The sequence below is a fragment of the Gorilla gorilla genome, chromosome 9 (genome assembly GCF_029281585.2).
Source record: "Gorilla gorilla gorilla isolate KB3781 chromosome 9, NHGRI_mGorGor1-v2.1_pri, whole genome shotgun sequence".
In the NCBI taxonomy this organism is placed as follows: Eukaryota; Metazoa; Chordata; class Mammalia; order Primates; family Hominidae; genus Gorilla; species Gorilla gorilla.
In genome coordinates, this window is record NC_073233.2 from 133770108 (window position 1) to 133796084 (window position 25977).

A 25977-nucleotide genomic window follows, 5' to 3' on the forward strand; every position below is an offset into this window, starting at 1 on the left:
TACAACAAAAGATGCTCCTATTGCTCTTATCACTTAGAAAACTACAAGGGTTTTAGGAGCTCTGTGCCAGGACATGGACAAAAAGACCAAAATATACAGTTTACCCTTGAACGACATGCAGGTTAGGAGTGCTAACCCCTGAACAGTCAAAAATCCATATATAACTTTTGACTACCCAAAAACTTTACTAACAGCCTGCTATTGACTGGAAGCCTTACCGATAACATAAACAGCCAATTAATACTTATTTTGTACATTATAAGTATTATATACTATATTCTTACAATAATCTAGAGAAAAGAAAATATTAAGAAAATCATAAGAAACAGAAAGTACACTTACTATTCATTAAGTGGAAGTCATCTTCGTAGAGGTCTTCATCCTCATTGTCTTTACATTGACTAGGCTGAAGAGGAAGTGAAAGAGGAGGGATTGGTCTTGCCATCTCATGGGTGGCAGAGGCAGAAGAATCCACATATAAGGAGACTCACAGAGTTCAACCCTGTGTTGTTCTAGTATCAATTTTGTATTTATTACACCAAAGTATTATATACATACAAATATGTTTTGTGCGTGGCCATGTGTGTGCATGTATATAAAACTTTCCATTCTAGGTTGGGCGCGGTGGCTTACGCCTGTAATCCCAGCATGTTGGGAGGCAGAGGCAGGTGGATCATGAGGTCAGGAGATCGATACCATCCTGGCTAACACAGTGAAACCTCGTCTCTACTAAAAATACAAAAAATTACTCAGGCATGGTGGTGGGCGCCTGTAGTCCCAGCTACTTGGGAGGCTGAGGCAGGAGAATAGCATGAACCGGGAGGCAGAGCTTGCAGTGAGCCAAGATCGCGCCACTGCACTCCAGCCTGGGCGACAGAGCAAGACTCCGTCTCAAAAACAAACAAACAAACAAACAAAAAAAAAACAAAAAAACCCACTTTCCATTCTATTCCATTGTCTATTCATGCTAAGGTCTTTATGTTTGTGTCCCACCAAAATTCATATGCAGAAACCAAATCCCCAGTGCAATAGCATTAAGAGGTAGGGCCCTTCAGAGATGATTATGTCATAAGGATGGGGCCCTAATGAATAGCATTGCTGTCCTTATGAAAGAGGCCAGAGAGAGCTTGTTTGCCCCTGCCACCATGTGAGGACACAGCAAGAAGGCATCATCTGGAAAGCAGAGGGTGAGCCCTCACCAAACATGTAATCTGTTTGTACCTTAATCTTAAGTTTCCTTAGCAATCTTAATTTATTGCTTAGAATTCTAAGCAATAAATGTATATTGTTTATAAATTACGCAGTATATGGTATTTTTCTGATAGCAGCCCAAACACACTAAGACAATTTGTTTTCGAATGAATACTATGCTATTTTTTTTACTATAGTTTTGTAGAATGTCTTTCAATCTGCTAGGGAAATTTCCCTCATTGTGCCATTTCTTTGTCTGTTGGCTCTCAGTTCCATTCCTGCCCATTATTCCTCTTCTCTGAATTGCAGGAAATTCAAAATGAGCCTGTGGTTCTGGCTGTGGCAGCAGCAAGCAACTGCAGGAGACTGCCAGCTAACACAATAGCACCATATTCATGGCAGCTGTGACAGCAAATCCAACAGCATCAGCAACTTCTGCTTCTGCAAAAATATAGGCTCCTGGCTTCCTGAAAAGTGGTGATGACAATATTACACAGGCAGTTTCAGCAGCAGGCTCTCCCTCACTCCAGCTACCCCCCAGAACTTATGGACTCTAGATGATACCAAGTTCCCTTTGCTCCTGCAGCCCTAGGGATGATAACAGCTTCTCACAGGTACTGTTCCCTGGGGAATAGCATTGTTCCCTTTTTGGCTCCTTCAACCTCTCAACACTTTTGTAACCATTTTGTTGTATTTACTTCCCCTTGCTTGAAAACCTAGAAATGTGAATGTTTCTTTTTTTTTTTTTTTTTCCATAGCTCTTGGGGTCCAAGTGGTTTTCGGTTACATGGATGAATCGTATACTGGTGAAGTCTGAGATTTTAGCATAACTGTCACCTGAGTAGTGTACGCTGCATCCAATATATAGTTTTTGGGGTTTTTTTTTGCTTCATTTTTGCTTGTTTGTTTGTTTGAGATGGAGTCTCTGTCCCCCATGCTGGAGTGCAATGGCATGACGTCGGCTCACCACAACCTCCACATCCTGGGTTCAAGTGATTCTCTTGCCTCAGCCTCCCAAGTAGCTGGGAATACAGGCGTGTGACACCACATCTGGCTAATTTTTGTATTTTTAGTAGAGATGAGGTTTCACCATGTTGCCCAGGCTGGTCTTGAACTCCTGACCTCAGGTGATCTGCCCGCCTCAGCCTCCCAAAGTGCTGGAATTACAGCTGTAAGCCAACGTGCCAGGCCCAATATATAGTTTTATCCCTTGCCACCTCTCACCCTCCCCTCTTCTGAATCTCCAAAGTGCATTATACCATTATGTATGCCTTTGTGTCCCCATAGCTTAGCTCCCACTTACAAGTAAGAACATAACGGTATTTGGTTTTCCATTCCTGAGTTACTTCACTTAGAATAATGCCCTCCTGCTCTATCTAAGTTACTACAAAACACATTATTTCATTCCTTTTTATACCTGAGTAGTATTCCATGGTGTATCTATACCACATTTTCTTTAGCCACTCATTGGTTGATGGGCATTTAGGTTGGTTCCATAACTTTGTAATTGTGCTGCAATAAACTAAACATATGTATACAGGTGTCTTTTTGATATTATGACTTCGAGAAAGGTTAATGTTTCTTAACTGGACTCTAACAGATACATTCTTCTTAACTCTTCTTATTCAAGGCTGATTTTGATATTTGTGTGCATTTATTCTTCCACATAAATTTTAAATACATTTATTAAATGCAACAAAAGTGCAGTTGAAAATTTATTGAGGTGAGTTGACATTTCATTCAAGAACATGAAACAATTCTCCATTTTTTCATATTATAATCAAAACCATTTATTAATCTTCAGATTTTCTCCATAAAGTTTTTGAGTATTTTTGGTTGAATTAATTTCTAGAAACTTTTCTATATGTGTTGTTGTGAATAGTAACTTAGCTTTTCATTATATCTTATGCTTCATTATTACTGATGCAGAGAAGTGCTATTAATTTTTATAAGTTGTAGGGGAGGTGCCAAGATGGCCGAGTAGAAACAGCTCCAGTCTGCGGCTCCCACCAAGAAGAATGAAAGAGTGAGTGAATTCTGCATCTTCAGCTGAGGTACCCAGGTTCTCTCATTAGGACTGGCTAGGCAGTTGGCACGACCCACAGAGAGTGAGCAAAAGCAGGGTGGAGTGAGGGCCCACCCAGGAGCTGCATGGGGCAAAGGGAGCTCCTTCCCCCAGCCAAGGGAGGCAGTGAGTGATTGTGCTACCCCACTCAGGAAACCATGCTTTTCCCACAGATCTTTGCAACCCACAGATTAGGAGATCCCCTAGTGAGCCCACGTCACCAGGGCCTTGGGTCCAAAGCACAGAGCTGTGCAGACTCACAGCAACCGTTCAGGTCAGCAGCCACTTGGGCAGGCACTGAGATGCAGGAGTTTTGCATATTTTAGCTCCAGGAAATCCAATGAGGCAGGAGATCTATCCACTCCTGTAGGAAAAGGGCTGAAGCCAGACAGACAAGGGGCCTCGCTCAGCAGGCTCCACTCTCACAGAACCCCACAAGCTAAGACCCACTGGCTTGGAATCCCTGCCAGTTAGGCCAGAGGGCTGGAAACTGCCTAAGACTACTGAGTTCCTGGCAGGGAGGGGTGACCACCATCACTGCAGCTCCAGTCAGTCATTTTCCCCTGCAAGTGCCAGTGAGACAGGGCGGTTTGGACTGGGAGGAGTTCCCCACAGCACAGTACAGTGGCTGTGACAGATCATGGCCAGGCTGCTTTTTTAAGTGGGACCCTGACCCATCCTTCCTCACCAGGCAGGGCCTCCCTATGGTAATTTCAGCATCTCCAGCCAGGGGGTTATAGACAGAACTCTGATCTCTCTGGGATGAGCCCCTAGTGGGAGGGGCACTGTGGTCTCCACAGATCAGCCATCTTAGTCTTTTCTGCCTGCTAGCTCTGAAGAGTTAGGGTAGCCCGGGTGAGGAAGTTTTCCCCCAGTGCAGCACACCTGTTTTGCCAAGAGGCAGCCAGACTGCTGATTTAAGCAGGGTCCTAATCCTGTTATTCCAGACTGGGTGAGACCTCCCAACAGGGGCCTCCAGACACCTCATACAGGAGCATTCCAGCTGGCATCAGGTTGTTGCCCCTCTGGGAAGGAGCTCCCAGAGGAAGGAACAGGCAGCCATCTTTGCTGTTCTGCAGCCTCCACTGGTGATACCTCCAGGTGCAGGCAGGACCCAGGTGAATAGGGTCTGCAGTGGGCCCCCAGCAAACTGCAGCAGCCCTGGGGAAGGGGAGCCTGACTTCTAAAAGAAAAACAAACAGAAAGCAACAACAACAACAAAATCAATGAAAAAGACCCCACAGAAACCCCCACCAAAAGTCAGCAGCCTCAAAGACTGAAGGTAGATAAACCCATGAAGATGACAATCAATGCAAAAACACGGAAAACTCAAAAAGCCAGAGAGCCTCTTCTCCTCCAAATGATTGTAACACCTCTCCAGCAAGAGCACAGACCTGGGCTGAGGCTGAGATGGATAAATTGATGGAAGTAGGCTTAAGAAGGTGGGTAATAACAAATTTCACTGAGCTAAAGGAGTATGTTTTAATCCAATGTAAAGAAGCTAAGAACCATGATAAAACATTACAGGAGCTGTTAACCAGAATAGCCAGTTTAGAGACGAACATAAATGACCTGATGGAGCTGAAAAACACAACACAAGAACTTCACAATGCAAACACAAGTATCGATAGATGAACAGACCAAGCAGAAGAAAGAATATCAGAGCTTGAAGACTATCTTGCTGAAATAAGAGAGGCAGATAAGATTAGAGAAAAAAGAATAAAAAGAGTGAACAAAACTTCTAAGAACTATGAGATTATGTAAAAAGACCAAACCTATGACTGACTGGGGTACCAAAAAGAGATGGGGAGAACAGGGCCAAGTTGGAAAACACACTTCAGGATATCATCCAGAGAGAACTTCCCCAACCTAGCAAGGCAGGCCAATATTCTATCAGGAAATCCAGAGATGCCCAGTAAGATACTCCATGAGAGGATCAACCCCAAGACACATGATCATCAGATTCGCCAAGGTCAAAATGAAGAAAATGATTTTAAGGGCAGCAGAGAGAAAAGCCAGGTCACCTACAAAGGGAAGCCCATCAGACTAACAACAGACCTCTCAGCAGAAACCCTATAAGCCAGAAGAGATTGCGGGCCAATATTCAACATTCTTTAAAAAAAAAAATTTCCAACCCAGAATTTTATATCCAGCTAAACTAAGCTTCATAAGCAAAGGAGAAATACAATCCTGTTCAGACAACCAAATGCTGAGGGAATTTGTCACCACTAGGCCTGCTTTGCAAGAGCTCCTGAAGGAAGTACTAAATATGGAAAGGAAAAACCATTACCACCCACTACAAAAATGCAGACAAATGACACTATGAAGTAACTACATAAACAAGTCTGCAAAATAACCAGCTAGCATAATGATGACAGAATCAAATTCACTCATAACAATATTAACCTTAAATGTAAGTAGGCTAAATGCCCCCAATTAAAAGACACAAAATGGCAAACTGGATAAAGAGTCAAGACTCATTGGTGTGCTGTATTCCAGAGACCCATCTCACATGCAAAGACACACACAGATTCAAAATAAACGGATGGAAGAAAATTTACCAAGCAAATAGAAAACAACAAAAAAAGCAGGGGTTGCAAATTTACTGTAATAGTCCATTCTCATGCTGCTAATAAAGGCATACCTGAGACTGGGTAACTTATTAGAAAAGAAGTTTAATTGACCCACAGTTCAGCATGACTGAGGAGCCCTCGGGAAACTTACAATCATGGCAGAAGGGGAAGAGACATGTCCTTCTTCACATGGTGGCAGGAGAAAAAAGAATGAGCGAAGAGGGAAAAACCCCTTATAAAATCATCAGATCTCACTCACTATCACAAGAACACCAGCATGGGGATAACCACCCCCATGATTCAATTACCTCCCACTGGATCCCTCCCACAACAGATGGGAATTATGGAAACTACAATTCAAGATGATGTTTGGGTGGGGACACAGCCAAATTATATCCCTTAGTTTCTGACAAAACAGACTTTAAACCAACAAAGATCAAAAAGGACAAAGAAGTGCATTACATAATGGTAAAAACTTCAATTCAAGAAGAAGAGCTAACTATCCTAAATATATATGCACTCAATACAGGAGCACCCAGATTCATACAAGAAGTTCTTCGAGACATACAAAGAGACTTAGACTCCCACACAATAATAGTGGGAGACTTTAACAACCCACTGTCAATAGTAGACAGATAATTGACACAGAAAATTAACAAAGTATTCAGAATTTGAACTCAGCTCTGGACCAAGTAGTCCTAATAGATACCTACAGAACTCTCTCTCTCCACACACACACACACACACACACACACACCAAAAAAAAAAAACCAGAATATACATTTTTCTAAGACACCCCATGACACTTACTCTAAAATTGATCACATAACTGGCAGTAAAACACTCCTCAGCAAATGCAAAAGAACTGAAATAATAATAAACAGTCTCTCAGACCACAGCACAATCAAATTAGAACTCAAGATTAAGAAATTCACTCAAAACCACACAACTACATGGAAATTGAACAATCTGCTCCTGAATGACTCCTGGGTAAATAATGAAATTAAGGCAGAAATCAAGAAGTTCTTTGAAACTAATGAGAAAAAAGACACAATGTACCAGAACCTCTGGGACACAGCTAAAGCAGTGTTATGGGGGGGAATTTATAGCACTAAATGCTGACATCAAAAAGATAGAAAGATCTCAAATCAACATCTTAACATCACAACTAAAAAAACTAGAGAACAAAGAGCAAAGAAACCCCAAAGCTAGCAGAAGACAAGAAATAACCAAGTTTAGAGTAGAATTTAAGAAGATAGAGACATAAAAACTTTTCAAAAGTCAACAAGTTCAGGAGCTGGTTTTGCAAAAAAATAATAATAATAATAATAATAATAAAATAGACTGATAGCTAGACTAATAAGAAAAGAGAGAAGTATCAAATAGACACAATAAAAAATGTTAAAGGGAATATCACCACTGACCCCACAGAAATATAAACAACCATCAGAGAATACTATAAACACCTCTATGCAAAAAACACTAGAAAATCTAGACGAAATGCATAAATTCCTGGACACATACACTCTCCCAAGACTGAACCAGGAAGAAGCTGAATCCCTGAATAGACGAATAACAAGTTCTGAAATTGAGGCAGTAATTAATAGACTACCAACCAAAAAAAGCCCAGGACCAGATGGATTTACAGCTGAATTCTACCAGAGGTAAAAAGAGGAGCTGGTACCATTTCTTCTGAAACTATTCCAAACAATTAAAAAGCAGCGAGTCCTCCTTAACTCATTTTATGAAGCCAGCACCATCCTGATACTGAAACCTGGCAGAGATACAATAAAAAAAGAAAACTTTAGGCCAATATCCCTGATAAACATTGATACCAAAATCCTCAGATACTGACAAACTGAATCCAGCAGCACATCAAAAAGCTTATCCACAATGATCAAGTAGGTTTTATCCCCAGGATGCAATGCTGGTTCAACACACACAAATAAATAAAAGTAATTCATCACATAAACAGAATTAAAGACAAAAACCACATTTTTATCTCAATAGAATAGATGCAGAAAAGGCCTTCAATAAAACTCAACATTGCTTCATATTAAAAACTCTCAATAAACTAGGTATTGAAGGAACATACCTCAAAATAATAAAAGCCATTTATGACAAACTCACAGCCAATATCATACCGAATGGGCAAAAGCTGGAAGCATTCCCCTTGAAAACTGGCAAAAGACAAGGATGCCCTCTCTCACCACTTGTATTCAACATAGTATTGGAAGTTCTGGCCAGGACAATCAGGCAAGAGAAATAAAGAGTATTCAAATAGGAAGAGAGGAAGTCAAATTGCCTTTGCAGATGACATGATTCTATATCTAGAAAACTCCATTGTTTCAGCCTAAAAGCTTCTTAAGCTGAAAAGCAATTTCAGCAGTCTCAGGATACAAAATCAATGTGCAAAAATCACAAGCATTCCTATATACCAACAACAGAGAAGCAGAGAGCCAACATCACTGATCATTAGAGAAATGCTAATCAAAACTACAATGAGATACCATATCATGCCAGTCAGAATGGCAATTACTAAAAAGTCAAGAAACAACAAATGCTGAAGAGGTTGCAAAGAAATAGGAACACTTTTACACTGTTGGTGGAAATGTAAATTAGTTCAACCATTGTTGAACTAATTGCCACGGAAGACCGTGTGGCAATTCCTCAAATATCTAGAACCAAAAATACCATTTGACACAGCAATCCCATTACTGGCTATATACCCAAAGGAATAATAAGTCATTCTATTATAAAGATACATGCACGCATATGTTCATTGCAGCACTATTCACAATAGCAAAGACATGGAATCAACCCAAATGCCCATCAATGATAGACTGGATAAAGAAAATGTGGAACATATACACCATGAAATACTATGCAGCCATAAAAAGGAATGAGATCATGTCCTTTTCAAGGACATGAATGCAGCTAGAAGCCATTATCCTCAGCAAACTAATACAGGAACAGAAAACCAAACACTACATGCTGTCACTTATAAGTGGGAGCTGAACAATGAGAACATACGGGCTCAGGGAGGGGAACAACACACACTGGTACCTGTCAGGGGTTGGGGGTCTGGGGAAGGGAGATCATTAGGAAAAATGCCTAATGCATGCTGGGCTTAAGCCCAAGTGATGGGTTGGTAGGTGCAGTAAACCACCATGGCAGATGTTTACCTATGTAAAAAACCTGCACGTCCTACACATGTATCTCAGAATTTAAAATAAAGTAAAATTTCAAAAAATATTGTAAGTTGATTTTATACCCAGTGTATTTGTCAGGGTTCTCTAGAGGAACAGAACTAATGGGTACATATATCATGTGAGTTTATTAAGTATTAACTCACATATTATGTATTATATAATACATAATTATATATGTTATAATATATAATAAATATATATTACATATTACATACATTACATATTATATATAATACATATTACATATTATATATTCATATTACATATTATATATATTACATATTACATATATAATACATAATAAATATATATTATGTATTATATAATACATATTATATAATAATTACATAATTATGTAATAACTCACATATTAAGTATTAACACACATATCATGTGAGTTTATTAAGTATTAACTCACATGATCACAAGGTCCCACAATAGGCTGTCTGCAAGCTGAGGAGCAAGGAGAGCCAGTCTGAGTCCCAAAACTGAAGAACTTGGAGTCTGATATGTGAGGGCAGGAAGCATCCAGCACAGGAGAAAGATGTAGGCTGGGAGGCTAAGCCAGCCTACTCTTTTCACATTTTTCTGCCTGCTTTACATTCTCGCTGTGCTGGCAGCTGATTAGATGGTGCCTACCCAGAATAAGGGTGGGTCTGCCTTTCCCAGCCCACTGACTCAAATGTTAATCTCTTTTGGCAACATCCTCAGACACAACCAGGATCAATACTTTGCATCCTTCAATCCAATCAAGTTGATACTCAGTATTAACCATCATAACCAGCAACCTTTCTATATGGATTATCCTTATTTTCCCATATAAATGTTATATCATCTGCAGACTATTTAGTCAGAACACCATTTCTTTTTCTTTTCTAAAATCATTGAAAAAAGCCACCTTTCCTTAGGATTTGTGTATTTTCAAAGTTATTTTCCTTCATTATGCTGAAAAATTATATTGTAGTATTTTTGTATCCAGTGTTGCTGTTGACAATTCTGAATTGAATCTGATTTGTGTTTCTATGTAAATGCCTATTCCTTCTCTCTGAAAGCATTTGAAATTTTCCCTTCATCTCATGTTCTTTAATCTCACCAAACTGTGAGTAAGTGTAGGTTCTGCCTCATGTCTCCTGTTTTGCACTCTATGCACCCCTTCAATTTCACTTATTTCATTTTCTTTTCTGTTATTTTTATTTTGGGGAGTACATAGTAGGTGTATATAGTTATGGGGTACCTGAGATATTTTGATACAGATATGCAACTTATAATAATCACATCAGGTTAAATGTAATATCCATCAACTTAAGCAATTACCCTTTGTGTTGCAAACAATCCAATTATACTGTTTTTTTATTTTTAAATATAAAATTAAATTTTTTTTAGATAGAGTCTTGCTCTGTCACCCAGGATGGAGTGAAGTGGTGCAATCTCAGCTCACTGCAGCCTCCGCCTCTGGTTAAAGTAATTCTCCTGCCTCGGCCTCCCAAGTAGCTGGGATTTCAGGTGTCCACCACCACCATGCCTGGCTTTTTTTTTTTTTTTTTTTTTTTTTTGGTAGAGACAGGGTTTCACCATGTTTGTCAGGCTTGAACTCCTGACCTCAAGTGATCCACCCACCTCAGCCTCCCAAAGTGCTGGGATTACAGGCGTGAGCCACCACACCCGGCCACATTATTTTTTTCTATATTCATCCTGATATGCTATCAAATAGTGGGTCTTACTCATTCTTTCTATTTTTTGTACCATTAACTATCTTCACTTCCTCCACACCCACCTCCTGCCCCACTACCCTTCCCAGCTTCTGGTAACCATTCTTCTACTCTCTATCTCCATGAGTTCAATTGTTTTAATTTTTAGTTTCCACAAACAAATGGGAATATGTGAAGTTTGTCTTTCCATGCCTGGTTTATTTCACTTAACATAGTGACCTCCAGTTCCACCCATGTTGTTGCAAGTGACAGGATCTCATTCTCTGTATGGCTGAAAAGTACTCCATTGTGTATAGGCATCACATTTTCTTTAGCAATTCATCTGTCGATGGACACTTAGGTAGCTTCCAAATCTTGGCTATTGTGAACAGTGCTTCAATAAACACGAGAGTGCAGGTATCTATTCAATATACTGATTTACTTTCTTTTGGATATATTCCTAGGAGTGGACCCAGTTATGCTTGGATTAGGAGACTTAAGGCAGTTCCTACTATTCTCATGTGCTGAATAATAAATATAATGTTCCGATGTCTTTATGATTAGTTGAGAATAATCAAAATTTATGAACATAGGTATGAGGGTAAAATGGATCATATAGTAGCTCTACTTTTAGTTTTTTGAGGGACCACCAAACTCCATAGTGGTTGTACATTCCCATGAACAGTGTACAAGGGTTCCCTTTTCCCAATATCCTCACCAGCATTTGTTATTGTCTAACTTTTGGATAAAAGTTGTTTAAACAGAATGGGATGATATCTCATTGTAGTTTTGATGTGCATTTCTCTGGTGATCCATGATGTTGAGCACCCTTCATATGTCTGTTTTCCATTTGCATGTCTTATTTTTGAGAAACGGCTATTCAGATGTTTTATCCATTTTTAGATTATTATGTTTTTCCTTTAAAGTTGTTTGACCTCTTTGTATATTATGGTTATTAATCCCTTGTCAGATGGGTAGTTTGCAAATATTTTCTCCCATTCTGTGGGTTGTTTCTTCACTTTGCTGATTGTGTCCTTTGCTGTCCAGAAGATTTTTAACTTGATATAATCCCATTTCTCCATTTTTTTTTTTTTTTCTGAGACGGAGTCTCGCTCTGTCGCCCAGGCTGGAGTGCAGTGGCGTGATCTTGGCTCACTGCAAGCTCCACCTCCCGGGTTCACGCCATTCTCCTGCCTCAGCCTCCCGCGCAGCTGGGACTACAGGCGCCCGCCACCACGCCCGGCTAATTTTTTGTATTTTTTAGTAGAGACGGGGTTTCACTGTGTTAGCCAGGATGGTCTCGATCTCCTGACCTCGTGATCTGCCTGCCTCGGCCTCCCAAAGTGCTGGGATTACAGGCGTGAGCCACCGCGCCCGGCCTCCATTTTTTTTTTTGTTTTGATTGCCTATGCTTGTGGGTTATTACTCAAGAAATATTTCCTCAATACAATGTCCTGGAGAGTTTCCCCAATGTTTTCTTGTAGCAGTTTTACAGTTTCAGGTATTAGATTTAGGTCTTTAATCCATTTTTATTTGATTTTTGTATATGGCAAGAGATGGGGGTCTACTTTCATTTTTCTGCATATGGATATCCAGTTTCCACAAGACCATGTATTGAAAGACTGTCTTTTCCCCATTGTATGGTTCTTGACATTGTTATTAATAATGAGGTCGCTGTAGGTGTGTGGATTTGTTTCTGGGTTCTCTATTCTGTTCCATTGGTGTATGTGTCTGTTTTTATACCAGTACCTTGCTGTTTTGGTGACTATAGCTCTATATTATAATTTGAAGTCAGGTAATGTGATTGCTCCAGTTTTGTTCTTTTTGTGCATGATAGCTTTGGATATTCTGGATCTTTTGTTGTTCTGTATAAATTTTAGGATTTTTTTTATTTCTGTGAAGAACATCATTGATATTTTGATACAAATTGCATTGAATCTTTAGATTGTTTTGGTAGCATGGACATTTTAAAAATATTGATTCCTGCAATCCATGAACATGAAATATCTTTGTGGTTTTTGGTGTCTTCTTCAATTTCTTTCGTTGGTGTTTTATAGTTTTTATTGTAGAAATCTTTCACTTCTTTAGTTAATTCCTAGGTATTTAATGTTTTCTGTGACTATTGTAAATAGGATTTCTTTCTCGGTTCCTTTTTCAGATTGTTCATTGTTGATATATAGCAATGCTACTGATTATTGTGTGTTGATTTTTTTTATCCTGTAACTTCATGGAATTTTTTTATCAGTCCTAACAGGTTTTTGATGGAGTCTTTAGGTTTTCCAAATATAGGATTGTATAATCTGCAAACAAAGATAATTTGACTTCTTCCTTTCCAATCTGGATGTCCTTTATTTCTTTCTCTTGTCTGATTCCTCTAGTTAGGACTTCTGGTACTATGTTGAATTATGGTGGTGAAAGTGAGCATCCTTGTCATGTTTCTGTACTTAGAGGAAAGGCTTTCAGTTTTTCCCCATTGAATATGATATTAGCTGTGGGTCTGTCATACATAGCTTTTATTATGTTGAGGTGTGTTCCTTAGATACCCAGTTTTTTTAGGGTTTTGTCATGAAAGGATGTTGAATTTTGTCAAGTGCTTTTTCAGCATCAATTGAAATATCATCTGGTTTTTGTCCTTCATACTGTTGATGTGATGTACCACATTGATTGATTTATGTATGTTGAATTATCCTTGCATCCCAGGGATAAATCCCACTTGGTTATCAATGATATTTCTAACATGTTGGTGAATTCAGTTTGCTAGTATTTTGTTGGAGATTTTTCCATCAATATTCAACAGAGATGTTGCCCAGGAGTTTTCTGTTTTTGATGTGTCTTTGTCTGGTCGGGTAATGCTAACTAAAAATACAAAAATTAGCTGGGCATGGTGGCAGGAGCCTGTAGTCCCAGATACTTGGGACGCTAAGATGGGAGAATGGCTTGAACTCAGGAGCGGAGGTTGCAGTGAGCTGAGATCGCACCGCTGCACTTGAACCTCGGAGGCAGAATGAGATTTTATCTCAAAAAAAAAAAAAAAAAAAAAGGATTGATGAGCCTGACAAGAGAACGTTTGAAATTATCCAATCAAAGAAAGAAACGGGGGAAAAAAATAAAGAAAAACAGTGAAGCAGACCGGTGGAAATTATGGGACACCATAAACTTAACAAATCTTGACATAATAGGAGTTCCTGAAGGAAGAAGAAAGAAAAAATTTACAAAGCATATTTAAGAAAATAATGGATGAAAGTTTCCCAAATCTGATGAAAGGGGATATCATTCAGGTATAGGAAACTTGGAGATCACCATCAAATTCTACCCAAAGAGGAGAATCATAATAAGACATATCATAATCAAATTATCAAAACTTAAAGGAAAAGAAAGAATACTTAAAGCAGCAACAGATGAGAGACATATTACATTCAAGAGCGCCCCAATATGGATTTCAGTATATTTTTCAGCAGAAACCCTGCAGACCAGAAAAGAGTAGAATGATATATTCAAAGTGCTGAAGGAAAAAGGCTGCTAATCAAGAATACTTCCCCTGACAAATCTGTCCTTCAAAAATAAGGGAAAAATTAAAACTTCCCCAGACAAATAAAAAACGAGAGAATTCTTCACCACTAGGCTTACTTTACAGGAATTACTAATGGAGTTCTTTAAGCTAAAACGAACAGCCATTAACTAAAAACAAACAAAAAAAAGTAAAAAACCCATTGCTATAAGTAATAGAGCCATACTCAGAATTCTCTCGCACTATAAAGGTGATGTATAAAGCAATTTTATTCCTACCATGAAAGTTAAGAGACAAAACTATTAAAAATAATTGTACCTACAAAAAAAATTTAAGGGATAAAAATTACCAAAAAAAGTAAATTTTGATATCAAAATCATAAAAGGTGTGTGAATGGAATGAAAATGTAGAGATTTTGCATGTGATTAAAGTTAAGTTGTTATTACCCTAAGGTTGCTTGCTATAAGGATAAGATATTTTGTGTAAGCTGCATGGTAATCGCAAAGCAAAAAACTGTAATAGTTGCATGACATATAAAAAGAAAGTATTCAAAGCATACCACAACAGAAAACCATCAAACCACAAAGGAAGACACCAAGAAAAGAAGAAAGAATCAAAGGACCTACAAAACAATCAGAAAACAATACTAAAATGATAGTAGGAAGTTGTTAACTGTCAATAATTACCTTGAATGTAAATGGATTAAATTATCCAATAAAAAGGCATACAGTGGCTGAATGGATTGAAAAAACAAGATTCAACTATATGCATGTAAGAGATTCACAGTGCTAGTATGGACATACATAGATTGAGAGAGAATGAATGGAAAAAGGTATTCCACACAAAATGGAAATGAAAGAGAGTAAGGATAGCTATATGTAGACAGAATAAACATTAAGTCAAAAACTAGTTTTTAAAAAAGACACTCTCCTTATCTGGTAATAATAATTAATTAATTAGTTAAAAAGACAGAGGTCATTACATAATGATAAATGAATTCATTCACCAAGAGGATATATAAGTTGTAAATATATACAAACCCAACATCTGAGCACCTAAATACATAAAGCAATTATTAAATGATCTGAAGGGAGAGATCAACAGCAATACTATACTAGTATTGCATTTTCAACAATGAACAGATCATTTAGACAGAAAATCAATAATGAAACAACTGACTTGAATTACACTTTACACTAAATGGGCCTAACAGTCATACAGAACATTCCACCTAATAGCAGCAGAATACACATTCTTCTCAAGCACACACAGGAAATTCTTCAGTGAAAATATGTTAGTCCACAAAACAAACTTTACCAAATTTAAGAGAATTGAAACCATACCAAGCATCTTTTCAGACCACAACAACAATAAAATAGAAATCAATCACAGAAGAAATATTGAAACACGGCTATGTGGATATTAAACAACATGCTCCTGAACAACCAAAGGATCTCAAAAGAAATTAAAAAAAAAATTTTTAAAAATACCTCAACACAAAAATGGAAACACAATGTATCAAAACTTATGGGATTCAGCAGAAACAGTCTTAAGAAAAAGATTTATAATGGTAAATGCTTGCATTTAAGAATAATCCAGATAAACAATCAAATGTTACACCCCAAGGAAGTAGAGAAAGAAGAAGTAAGCCCAAAGGTAGTGCAAGTATTTAACAAAGATCAAAGCAGAAATAAATGAAGTAGAGACTACAAGAACAATAGAAAAAAACACGCAAGACTAAGAGATGGTTTTTTGGTTTTTGTTTTTTGAGATGGAGTCTCGCTCTGTTGCCCAGGCTGGAGTGCAGTGGTGCCATCTCTGCTCACTGCAAACTCCACCTCCAGGGTTCAAGCGATTCTCCTGCCTCAGCCTCTCGAGTAGCTGGGACTACAGGCATGTGCCACCACTCCTGGCTAATTTTTTGTATTTTTAGTAGAGACGGGGTTTCACCGTGTTAGCCAGGATGGTCTTGATCTCCTGACCTCGTGATCTGCCTGCCTTGGCCTCCCAAAGTGCTGGGATTACAGGCGTGAGCCACTGTGCCTGGCCTAAGAAATGGTTTTATAAAAAGATACATACTTTCAGCAGATTAAGAAAATCACTAGACTAACCAGGAAAAAAAGAAAAATTCAAATAAATAAGAAATGAAAGAGACACTGTAACCGATGCTACAGAAATACTAAGAATCAAAAGAAACTGCTATGAACAAACATATGTCAACAAATGGGATAATCCAGAAGAAATGAACAAATTCCTAGACAAATACAACCTACCAAGACCGAATCAAGAATAGAAAATGTGAACAAATAAAGTAAGAAGTAAGATGTAAGGGTAAGAAGATCAAATTAGTAATAATAAAAACATTTCATAGAAGCAAATTTCAAGACCAGAGAGTTTTACCACTGAATTTTACCAAATATTTGAAGAAGAACTAACATCAGAACTAACATCTTCTCACACTCATCCAAAAAATCAAAGTGGAGAGAATACTTCCAAATTCACTTTATGAGGCCAGCATTACCCTGATATAAAATCCAGACAAGGACACTAGGAGAAAGGAAAATTACAGAAAATATCCCTGATGAATGCATATGCAAAAATTCTCAACCAAATATTAGCAAACTGAATTCAAGAAAACATTAAAAGAATTATTCACCATGATTAGGAGGAGGTTCCACGATGGCCGAATAGGAACATCTCCATTCTACAGCACCCCCCGTGAGCAACGCAAAAGACGGGTGATTTCTGCATTTCCAACTGAGGTACAGGGTTCATTTCATTGGGGCTTGTCTGACAGTGGGTGCAGGACAGTGGCTGCAGCCCATGGAGCATGAGCCAAAGCAGGGTGAGGCATCGCCTCACCCAGGAAGTGCAAGGGATCAGGGAATTCCCTTTCCTAGCCAAGGGAAGCCGTGAGAGACGGTACCTGGAAAATCAGGTCACTGCCACACTAATACTGCGTACTGTGCTTTCCCAATGGTCTTAGCAAATGGCACACCAGGAGATTATATCCCGCGCATGGCTCGGAGGTTCCTACGCCCACGGAGCCTCACTCACTGCCAGCACAGCAGTCTGAGATTGAACTGCAAGGTGGCAGCAAGGCTGGGGGAGGGGTGCCCGCCATTGCTGAGCCTTGAATAGGTAAACAAAGCGGCTGGGAAGCTTGAACTGGGTGGAGCCCACCGCAGCTCAAGGAGGCCTGCCTGTGTCTGTAGACTCCACCTCTGGGGGCAGGACATAGCTGAAAAAAAGGTTGCAGAAACTTCTGCAGACTTAAATGTCCCTGTCTGACAGCTTTGAAGAGAGTAGTGGTTCTCCCAGCAGGGAGTTTGAGATCTGAGAACGCACAGACTGCCTCCTCAAGTGGGTCCCCCCAAGTAGCCTAACTGGGAGGCACCTCCCAGTAGGCGCTGACTGACACCTCATATGGCCGGATGCCCCTCTGAGACAAAGCTTCCAGAGGAAGGATCAGGCAGCAACATTTGCCATTCTGCAATATTCACTGTTCTGCAGCCTCCACTGGTGGTGATACCTATGCAAACAGGGTCTCAAGTGGACCTCCAGCAAACTCCAACAGACCTGCAGTTGAGGGTCTTAACTGTTAGAGGGAAAACTAAAAAACAGAAAGGACATCCACAACAAAACCCCATCTGTATGTCACCATCATCAAAGACCAAAGGTAGATAAAACCACAAAGATGGGGAGAAACCAGAGCAGAAAAGCTGAAAATTCTAAAAATTAGGCACCTTTTCTCCTCCAAAGGAACGTAGCTCCTCGCCAGCAAAGGAACAAAGCTGGACGGAGAATGACTTTGACAAGTAGAGAGAAGAAGGCTTCAGACGATCAGTAATAACAAACTTCTCCAAGCTAAAGGAGGATGTTCGAACCCATCGCAAAGAAGCTAAACACCTTGAAAAAAGATTAGACGAATGGCTAAGTAGAATAAACAGCATAGAGAAGACCTTAAATGACCTGATGGAGCTGAAAACCATGGCACAAGAACTACGTGACACATGCACAAGCTTCAGTAGCTGATTTGATCAAGTGGAAGAAAGGGTATCAGTGATTGAAGATCAAATGAATGAAACGAAGTGAGAAGTTTAGAGAAAAAAGAATAAAAAGAAATGAACGAAGCCTCCAAGAAATATGGGACTATGTGAAAAGACCAAATCTACATCTGATTGGTGTACCCAAAAGTGATGGGGAGAATGGAACCAAGTTGGAAAACACTCTGCAGGATATTATCCAGGAGAACCTCCCCAACCTAGCAAGGCTGACCAACATTCAAATTCAGGAAATACAGAGAATGCCACAAAGATACTCCTCCAGAAGAGCAACTCCAAGACACATAATTGTCAGATTCACCAAAGTTGAAATGAAGGAAAAAATGTTAAGGGCAGCCAGAGAGAAAGCTCGGGTTACCCACAAAGGGAAGCCTATCAGACTAACAGCAGATCTCTCGGCAGAAACTCTACAAGCCAGAATAGAGTGGGGGCCAATATTCAATATTCTTAAAGAAAAGAATTTTCAACCCAGAATTTCATATTCAGCTAAACTAAGCTTCATAAGTGAAGGAGAAATAAAATACTTCACAGACAAGCAAATGCTGAGAGATTTTGTCACCACCAGGCCTGCCTTACAAGAGCTCCTGAAGGAAGCAGTAAACACAGAAAGGAACAACCAGTACCAGTCACTGCAAAAACATGCCAAATTGTAAAGACCATCAATGCTAGGAAGAAAATGCATCAACTAACGAGCAAAATAACCAGATAACATCATAATGACAGGATCAAATTCACACATAACAATATTAGCCTTAAATGTAAATGGGCTAAATGTCCCAATTAAAAGACACAGACTGGCAAATTGGATAGAGTCAAGACCCATAAGTGTGCTGTATTCAAGAGACCCATCTCATGTGCAGAGACACACATAGGCTCAAAATAAAGGGATGGAGGAAGATCTACCAAGCAAATGGAAAACAAAAAAAAGCAGGGGCTGCAATCCTAGTCTCTGATAAAACAGACTTTAAACCAACAAAGATCAGAAGAGACAAAGAAGGCCATTACATAATGGTAAAGGGATCAATTCAACAAGAAGAGCTAATTATCCTAAATACATATGCACCGAATACAGGAACACACAGATTCATAAAGCAAGTCCTTAGAGACCTACAAAGAGACTTAGACTCCCACACAATAATAATGGGAGACTTTAACACTCCACTGTCAACATTAGACAGATCACAAGACAGAAAGTTAACAAGGATACCCAGGAATTGAACTCAGCTCTGCACCAAGCAGACCTAATAGACATCTACAGAACTCTCCACCCCAAATCAACAGAATATACATTCTTCTCAGCACCTCATCGCACTTATTCCAAAGTTGACCATATAGTTGGAAGTAAAGCACTCCTCATCAAATGTAAAAGAACAGAAATTATAACAAACTGTCTCTCAGACCACATTGCAATCAAACTAGAACTCAGGATTAAGAAATTCACTCAAAACTGCTCAATTACATGGAAACTGAACAACCTTCTTCTGAATGACTACTGGGTACATAATGAAATAAAGGCAGAAATGAAGATGTTCTTTGAAATGAATGAGAACAAAGACACAACATACCAGAATCTCTGGGACATATTTAAAGCAGTGTGTAGAGGGAATTTTATATCACTAAATGCCCACAAGAGAAAGCAGGAAAGATCTAAAATTGACACCCTAACATCACAATTAAAAAAACTAGAGAAGCAAGAGCAAACACATTCAAAAGCTAGCAGAAGGCAAGAAATAACTAACATCAGAGCAGAACTGAAGGAGACAGAGACACAAAAAACCCTTTAAAAAATCAATGAAGCCAGGAGCTGGTTTTTTGAAAAGATCAACAAAATTCATAGACCATAGCAAGACTAATAAAGAAGGAAATAGAGAAGAATCAAATACAAAATGATAAAGGGGATATCACCACCAATCCCACAGAAATACAAACTACTGTCAGAGAACACTATAAACACCCTACACAAATAAACTAGAAAATCTAGAAGAAATGGATAAATTCCTGGACATATACATCCTCCCAAGACTAAACCTGGAAGAAGTTGAATCCCTGAATAGACCAATAACAGGCTCTGAAATTGAGGCAATAATTAATAGCCTACCAACCAGAAAAAGTCCAGGACCAGACAGATTCACAGCCAAATTCTACCAGAGGTACAAAGAGGAGCTGGTACCATTCCTTCTGAAACCATTCCAATCAATAGAAAAAGAGGGAATACTCCCTAACTCATTTTATGAGGCCAGCATCATCCCGATACCAAAGCCTGGCAGAGATACAACAAAAAAAGGAATTTTAGACCAATATCCCTGATGAACATCGATGCAAAAATCCTCAAAATACTGGCAAACCGAATCCAGCAGCACATCAAAAAGCTTATCCACCATGATCAAGTTGGCTTCATCCCTGGGATGCAAGGCTGGTTCAACATATGCAAATCAATAAATGTAATCCAGCATATAAACAGCACCAAAGACAAAAACCACATGATTATCTCAATAGAGGCAGAAAAGGCCTTCGACAAAATTCAACAGCCCTTCATGCTAAAAACTCTCAATAAACTAGGTATTGATGGGATGTACCTCAAAATAATAAGAGCTATTTATGACAAACCCACAGCCAATATCATACCGAACGGGTAAAAACTGGAAGCATACCCTTTGAAAACTGGCATAAGACATGGATGCCCTCTCTCACCACTCCTATTCAACATAGTGTTGGAAGTTCTGGCCAGGGCAATCAGGCAGGAGAAAGAAATAAAAGGTATTCAATTAGTAAAAGAGGAAGTCAAATTGTCCCTGTTTGCAGATGACATGATTGTATATTTAGAAAACCCCATCATCTCAGCCCAAAATCTCCTTAAGCTGATAAGCAACTTCAGCAAAGTCTCAGGATACAAAATCAATGTGCAAAAATCACACGCATTCCTATACACCAATAACAGACAAACAGAGAGCCAAATCATGAGTGAACTCCCATTCACAATTGCTTCAAATAGAATAAAATACCTAGGAATACAACTGACAAGGGATGTGAAGGACCTCTTCAAGGAGAACTACAAACCACTCCTCGACAAAATAAAAGAGGACACAAACAAATGGAAGAACATTCCATGCTCATGGATAGGAAGAATCAATACCATGAAAATGGCCATACTGCCCAAGGTAATTTATAGATTCAATGCCATCCCCATCAAGCTACCAATGACTTTCTTCACAGAATTGGAAAAAACTACTTTAAAGTTCATATGGAACCAAAAAAGAGCCTGCATTGCCAAGACAATCCTAAGCCAAAAGAACAAAGCTGGAGGCATCACACTACCTGACTTCAAACTATACTACAAGGCTACAGTAACCAAAACAGCATGGTACTTGTACCAAAGCAGAGATATAGACCAATGCAACAGAACAGAGCCCTCAGAAATAATACCACACATCTACAACCATCTGATCTTTTACAGACCTGACAAAAACAAGAAATGGGGAAAGGATTCCCTATTTAATAAATGGTGCTGGGAAAACTAGCTCGCCATATGTAGAAAGCTGAAATTGGATCCCTTCCTTACACCTTATACAAAAATTAATTCAAGATGGATTAAAGACTTAAATGTTAGACCTAAAACCATAAAAACCCTAGAAGAAAACCTAGGCAATACCATTCAGGACATAGGCATGGGCAAGGACTTCATGACTAAAACACCAAAAGCAATGGCAACAAAAGCCAAAATTGACAAATGGGATCTAATTAAACTAAAGAGCTTCTGCACAGCAAAAGAAATTACCATCAGAGTGAACAGGCAACCTACAGAATAGGAGAAAAATTTTGCAATCTACTCATCTGACAAACGACTAATATCTAGAATCTACAAAGAACTTACACAAATTTACAAGAAAAAATCAAACAACCCCATCGACAAGTGGGTGAAGGATATGAACAGACACTTCTCAAAAGAAGACATTTATGAAGCCAACAGACACATAAAAAATGCTCATCATCACTGGCTATCAGAGAAATGCAAATCAAAACCACAATGAGATACCATCTCACACCAGTTAGAATGGCAATCATTAAAAAGTCAGGAAACAACAGGTGCTGGAGAGGATGTGCAGAAATAGGAACACTTTTACACTGTTGGTGGGACTGTAAACTAGTTCAACCATTGTGGAAGACAGTGTGGTGATTCCTCAAGGATCTAGACCTAGAAATACCATTGGACCCAGCCATTACTGGGTATATACCCAAAGGATTATAAATCATGCTGCTATAAAGACACATGCACACATGTGTTTATTGCAGCACTATTCACAATAGCAAAGACTTGGAACCAACCCAAATGTCCATCAGTGATAGACTGGATTAAGAAAATGTGGCACATATACACCATGGAATACTATGCAGCCATAAAAAAGGATGAGTTCATGTCCTTTGTAGGGACATGGATGAAGCTGGAAACCATTATTCTGAGCAAACTATCGCAGCGACAGGAAACCAAACACCACATGTTCTCACTCATAGGTGGGAATTTAGCAATGAGAACACTTGGACACCGGATGGGGAACATCACACACCCGGGCCTGTCGTGGGGTAGGGGGAGGGGGGAGGGAGAGCATTAGGAGATATACCTAATGTAAATGACGAGTTAATGGGTGCAGCACACCAATATGGCACATGTATACATATGTAACAAACCTGCACGTTGTGCACATGTACCCTAGAACTTAAAGTATAATTTAAAAAAAGAATTATTCACCATGATTAAGTAGGATTTATCCCAGAGAAGCAAGGATGAGTCAACATACACAAACCAATTAATGTAATACACCACATCAACAGAATGAAAGATAAAAATCCTATGATCATCTCAATAAATGCAGAAAAACCATTCGACAAGATTTAACACCATTTCATCACAAAAACTCTCAACACATTAGATGTAGAGGGAATGGACCACAACACAATAAAGCCATATGTGACAAATCTGGAGCTACCATCATTCTCAATGGTGAAAAGTTTTAAGCTTTTCCTCCATGATTGGGTCAAAACAAAGATGCCCACTCTCACCATTTCTTTTCAACATGGTACTGGAATTTCTAGCAAAAGAAATTAGGCAAGAGAAAGAAGTCAAAGGCATCCTAATTTCTTTAAAAAAAAAAAAAGGAAGAAGTGAAATTGTCTCTATTTGCTGATGACATAATTTTATATATGGGAAACTGTACAGATTCTACAAAAAATTCTACAGTTTGTAGAAACTGTACAGATTCTACAAAAGAACTAATACATGAATTCGACAAAGTTGCAAGACACAAAATCAACATACAAAAATCAGTAGCATTTCTATGTACTAAAAATGAACTATCTAAAAGAGAAATTAATGGAAAATAATCCTATTTAAAATAGCAACAAAAAAATTAAATATGTAGGTGTAAGTTTAACCAAGGAAGTAAAAAATCTATATACTGGAAACTATAAAACACTGATGAAAGAAATTAAAGAAAACAAAAAATGGAAATCTATCCCATATTCAGGGATTAGAAGTGTATTGTAGGCTGGGCGTGGTGGCTCACACCTGTAATCCCAGCACTTTGGGAGGCCAAGGCGGGGCAGATCACAAGGTCAGGAGTTCGAGAACAGCCTGGCCAATATGGTGAAACCCCATCTCTACTAAAAATACAAAAATTAGCCAGGCGTGGTGGCAGGTGCCTGTAATCCCAGCTACTTGGAAGGCTGAAGTCTCCAAGGAACGCTAAGTTTCCTCCTTGTCGTGACAGACATGAAGTGAACTTAGTTTTGGGAGATGGAGGCTGGATGGCCCTCAGGGGCTGACCCACAGGGTGTCGAACTTTAGGATATAGCAGAGAGAGAGTTTGGCATGGCTTGTTATCCCAGGCTGTGGAATCCTGGAAAAAAGCTACCATACAGCCCATGCCTGGTCGACTGGAGGACCATCCTAGTGGAAAGGGGACAATCTGGGCCTCTGGCCTGCCGTGGGCACAAGCATAACAATTCCTTCTGTTTAAAGTGTGGACAGAATGCTTGATCCATTCCAACCAGGCATTCGCATCTTTATATCCTGTCTCAATTGCCAAAGTTTGTTTATTAGTTTTCTTACATACCAAGCAACTATCTGTAACTTGTTTGGCCAGGGTACAAATTCCTATACACCCATAACCTCCGAGAACTGCATCACACAAGGCCTGGGGTCCCCAGTGGGTCCCTTGATGTAGTTGGGATAAGATTTCCTTCATCATTTCTCTCTGGTCTGGCAATATCCATTTTCTGTCTGAATTCTCTTTAGTGCCTATTTTTATTAGTTTTTATTTTTCAGTGGAAGAGAAAATGGGGATTACGGTAGGAGGAGGAAGGTAGGGAGTTAAGTGGAAAATAGGCGCTTTAGAGGAGACAGCAGCCTGTTTGGCATGTGATCTGCTAGGTTATTTCTTTGACTTTCAAAAGAAAGGCCTTTCTGGTGTCCGGGAACATGGACAATAGCTATGTCTTCCAGCAACTGAAGGTTATTCAATACTTGGGTGATTAGCTCCTTGTGAACAAGGTCTTGACCTTCACTATTAATGAGACCTCATTCAGTCCAAATTTTTCCAAATGTATGAGCCACTCCAAAGGCATACTTAGAATCGGTATAGATGGTTCATTCCTGGTTCTGTAAGTACTTTAAGGCTTGGCTGAGTGCAAACAGCTCATATGTTTGAGCAGACCACTTATTAGGCAATTTTCCTGACTCTATTTCTATGAGAGTTTCTCCATCAATTACTGAATGCCCACTGTGTCTTTTTCCCTCAATCACCCAGGAGGAACCATCTATAAACAAGTGTCATCCTGTCCTGAAGGGAGTTTCTCCTAGGTCTGGTCAGACTTTTGTATGGTAATCAATTAAATCTAAACTCTTTAGATTTGGATCCCCTGTTAGGAAACCTGCTGGGTTAAGTGAATTATCAGTGGTTAATGTTAAATCATCTTTTTCTAACAGAATGGCCTTATACATTAAGATTCTTGAGTCAGTAAGCCATCTCCCTGCCTTCTGGTTTAAGGCAGTTCTAACTTGGTGAGGCGTACTGTCAATTTTCCTCCAAAGGTTAACTTTCTACTTTCTTCAACTAATACTGCTGTAGCAGCAATGGACTGGATGCATTGAGGCCATCCACAAGTAACCAGATCTAAGACTTTTGGCAGAAAGGCCATGGGCTGCCGACAGCCTCTGTGTTCTCGAGTAAGCACTCCTAACGCTACTCCATTGTTCACATTGACAAAAGGTGGAATGGCTTCTCTAGGGAAGGTAAGGCTAAAACAGGGGTGGTTATGAGTCTTTTTTCAGCTCTTCGACCTGATCAACTTCCTCAGGAGTCCACAGGAGATGGTCAGGCTTCTCCTGGGCAAGTTTTTGATATAACAGTTTACTGTATAGTGCATACGTGTCAATGCGTAAGCAGCAGTATCCAATTAACCCTAAAAATTTCTTGTGTTTTTGTTTAGTTTGAGGCAAGGGTAGGGGCATGATTCACTCAATTCATTCGGGCCCTATTCTTCACTTGCCTGCACTTATTAAGTGGCCTAAATATTTAACGTCAGGCTCTACATACTGAAGCTTTCCTTTTGAGACTCATAGCCCCTTGAACTGCAGATGGTTAAGAATATGTGTAGAGAAGTCAGTTACCTTCTTTAGATCT

The 25977-nt window shown here is 39.2% G+C and overlaps 1 protein-coding gene across 2 annotated transcripts in view; it reads right to left on the minus strand.

Moving 5' to 3' along the window:
• PATE2 (prostate and testis expressed 2) overlaps window positions 1-25977 on the minus strand; it is a 110365-nt gene that overhangs the window by 66971 nt on the left and 17417 nt on the right. The window contains exon 2 of one of the 2 annotated variants that reach the window (XM_055356345.2): window positions 343-406. The exons of the other annotated variant lie outside the window; for it this stretch is intronic. Within the exon in view, the coding sequence (XP_055212320.2) occupies window positions 343-349 (7 nt within the window). The 5' untranslated portion in view covers window positions 350-406. The remainder of the gene's footprint in view (window positions 1-342; window positions 407-25977) is intronic. 2 annotated transcript variants of the gene reach the window in all.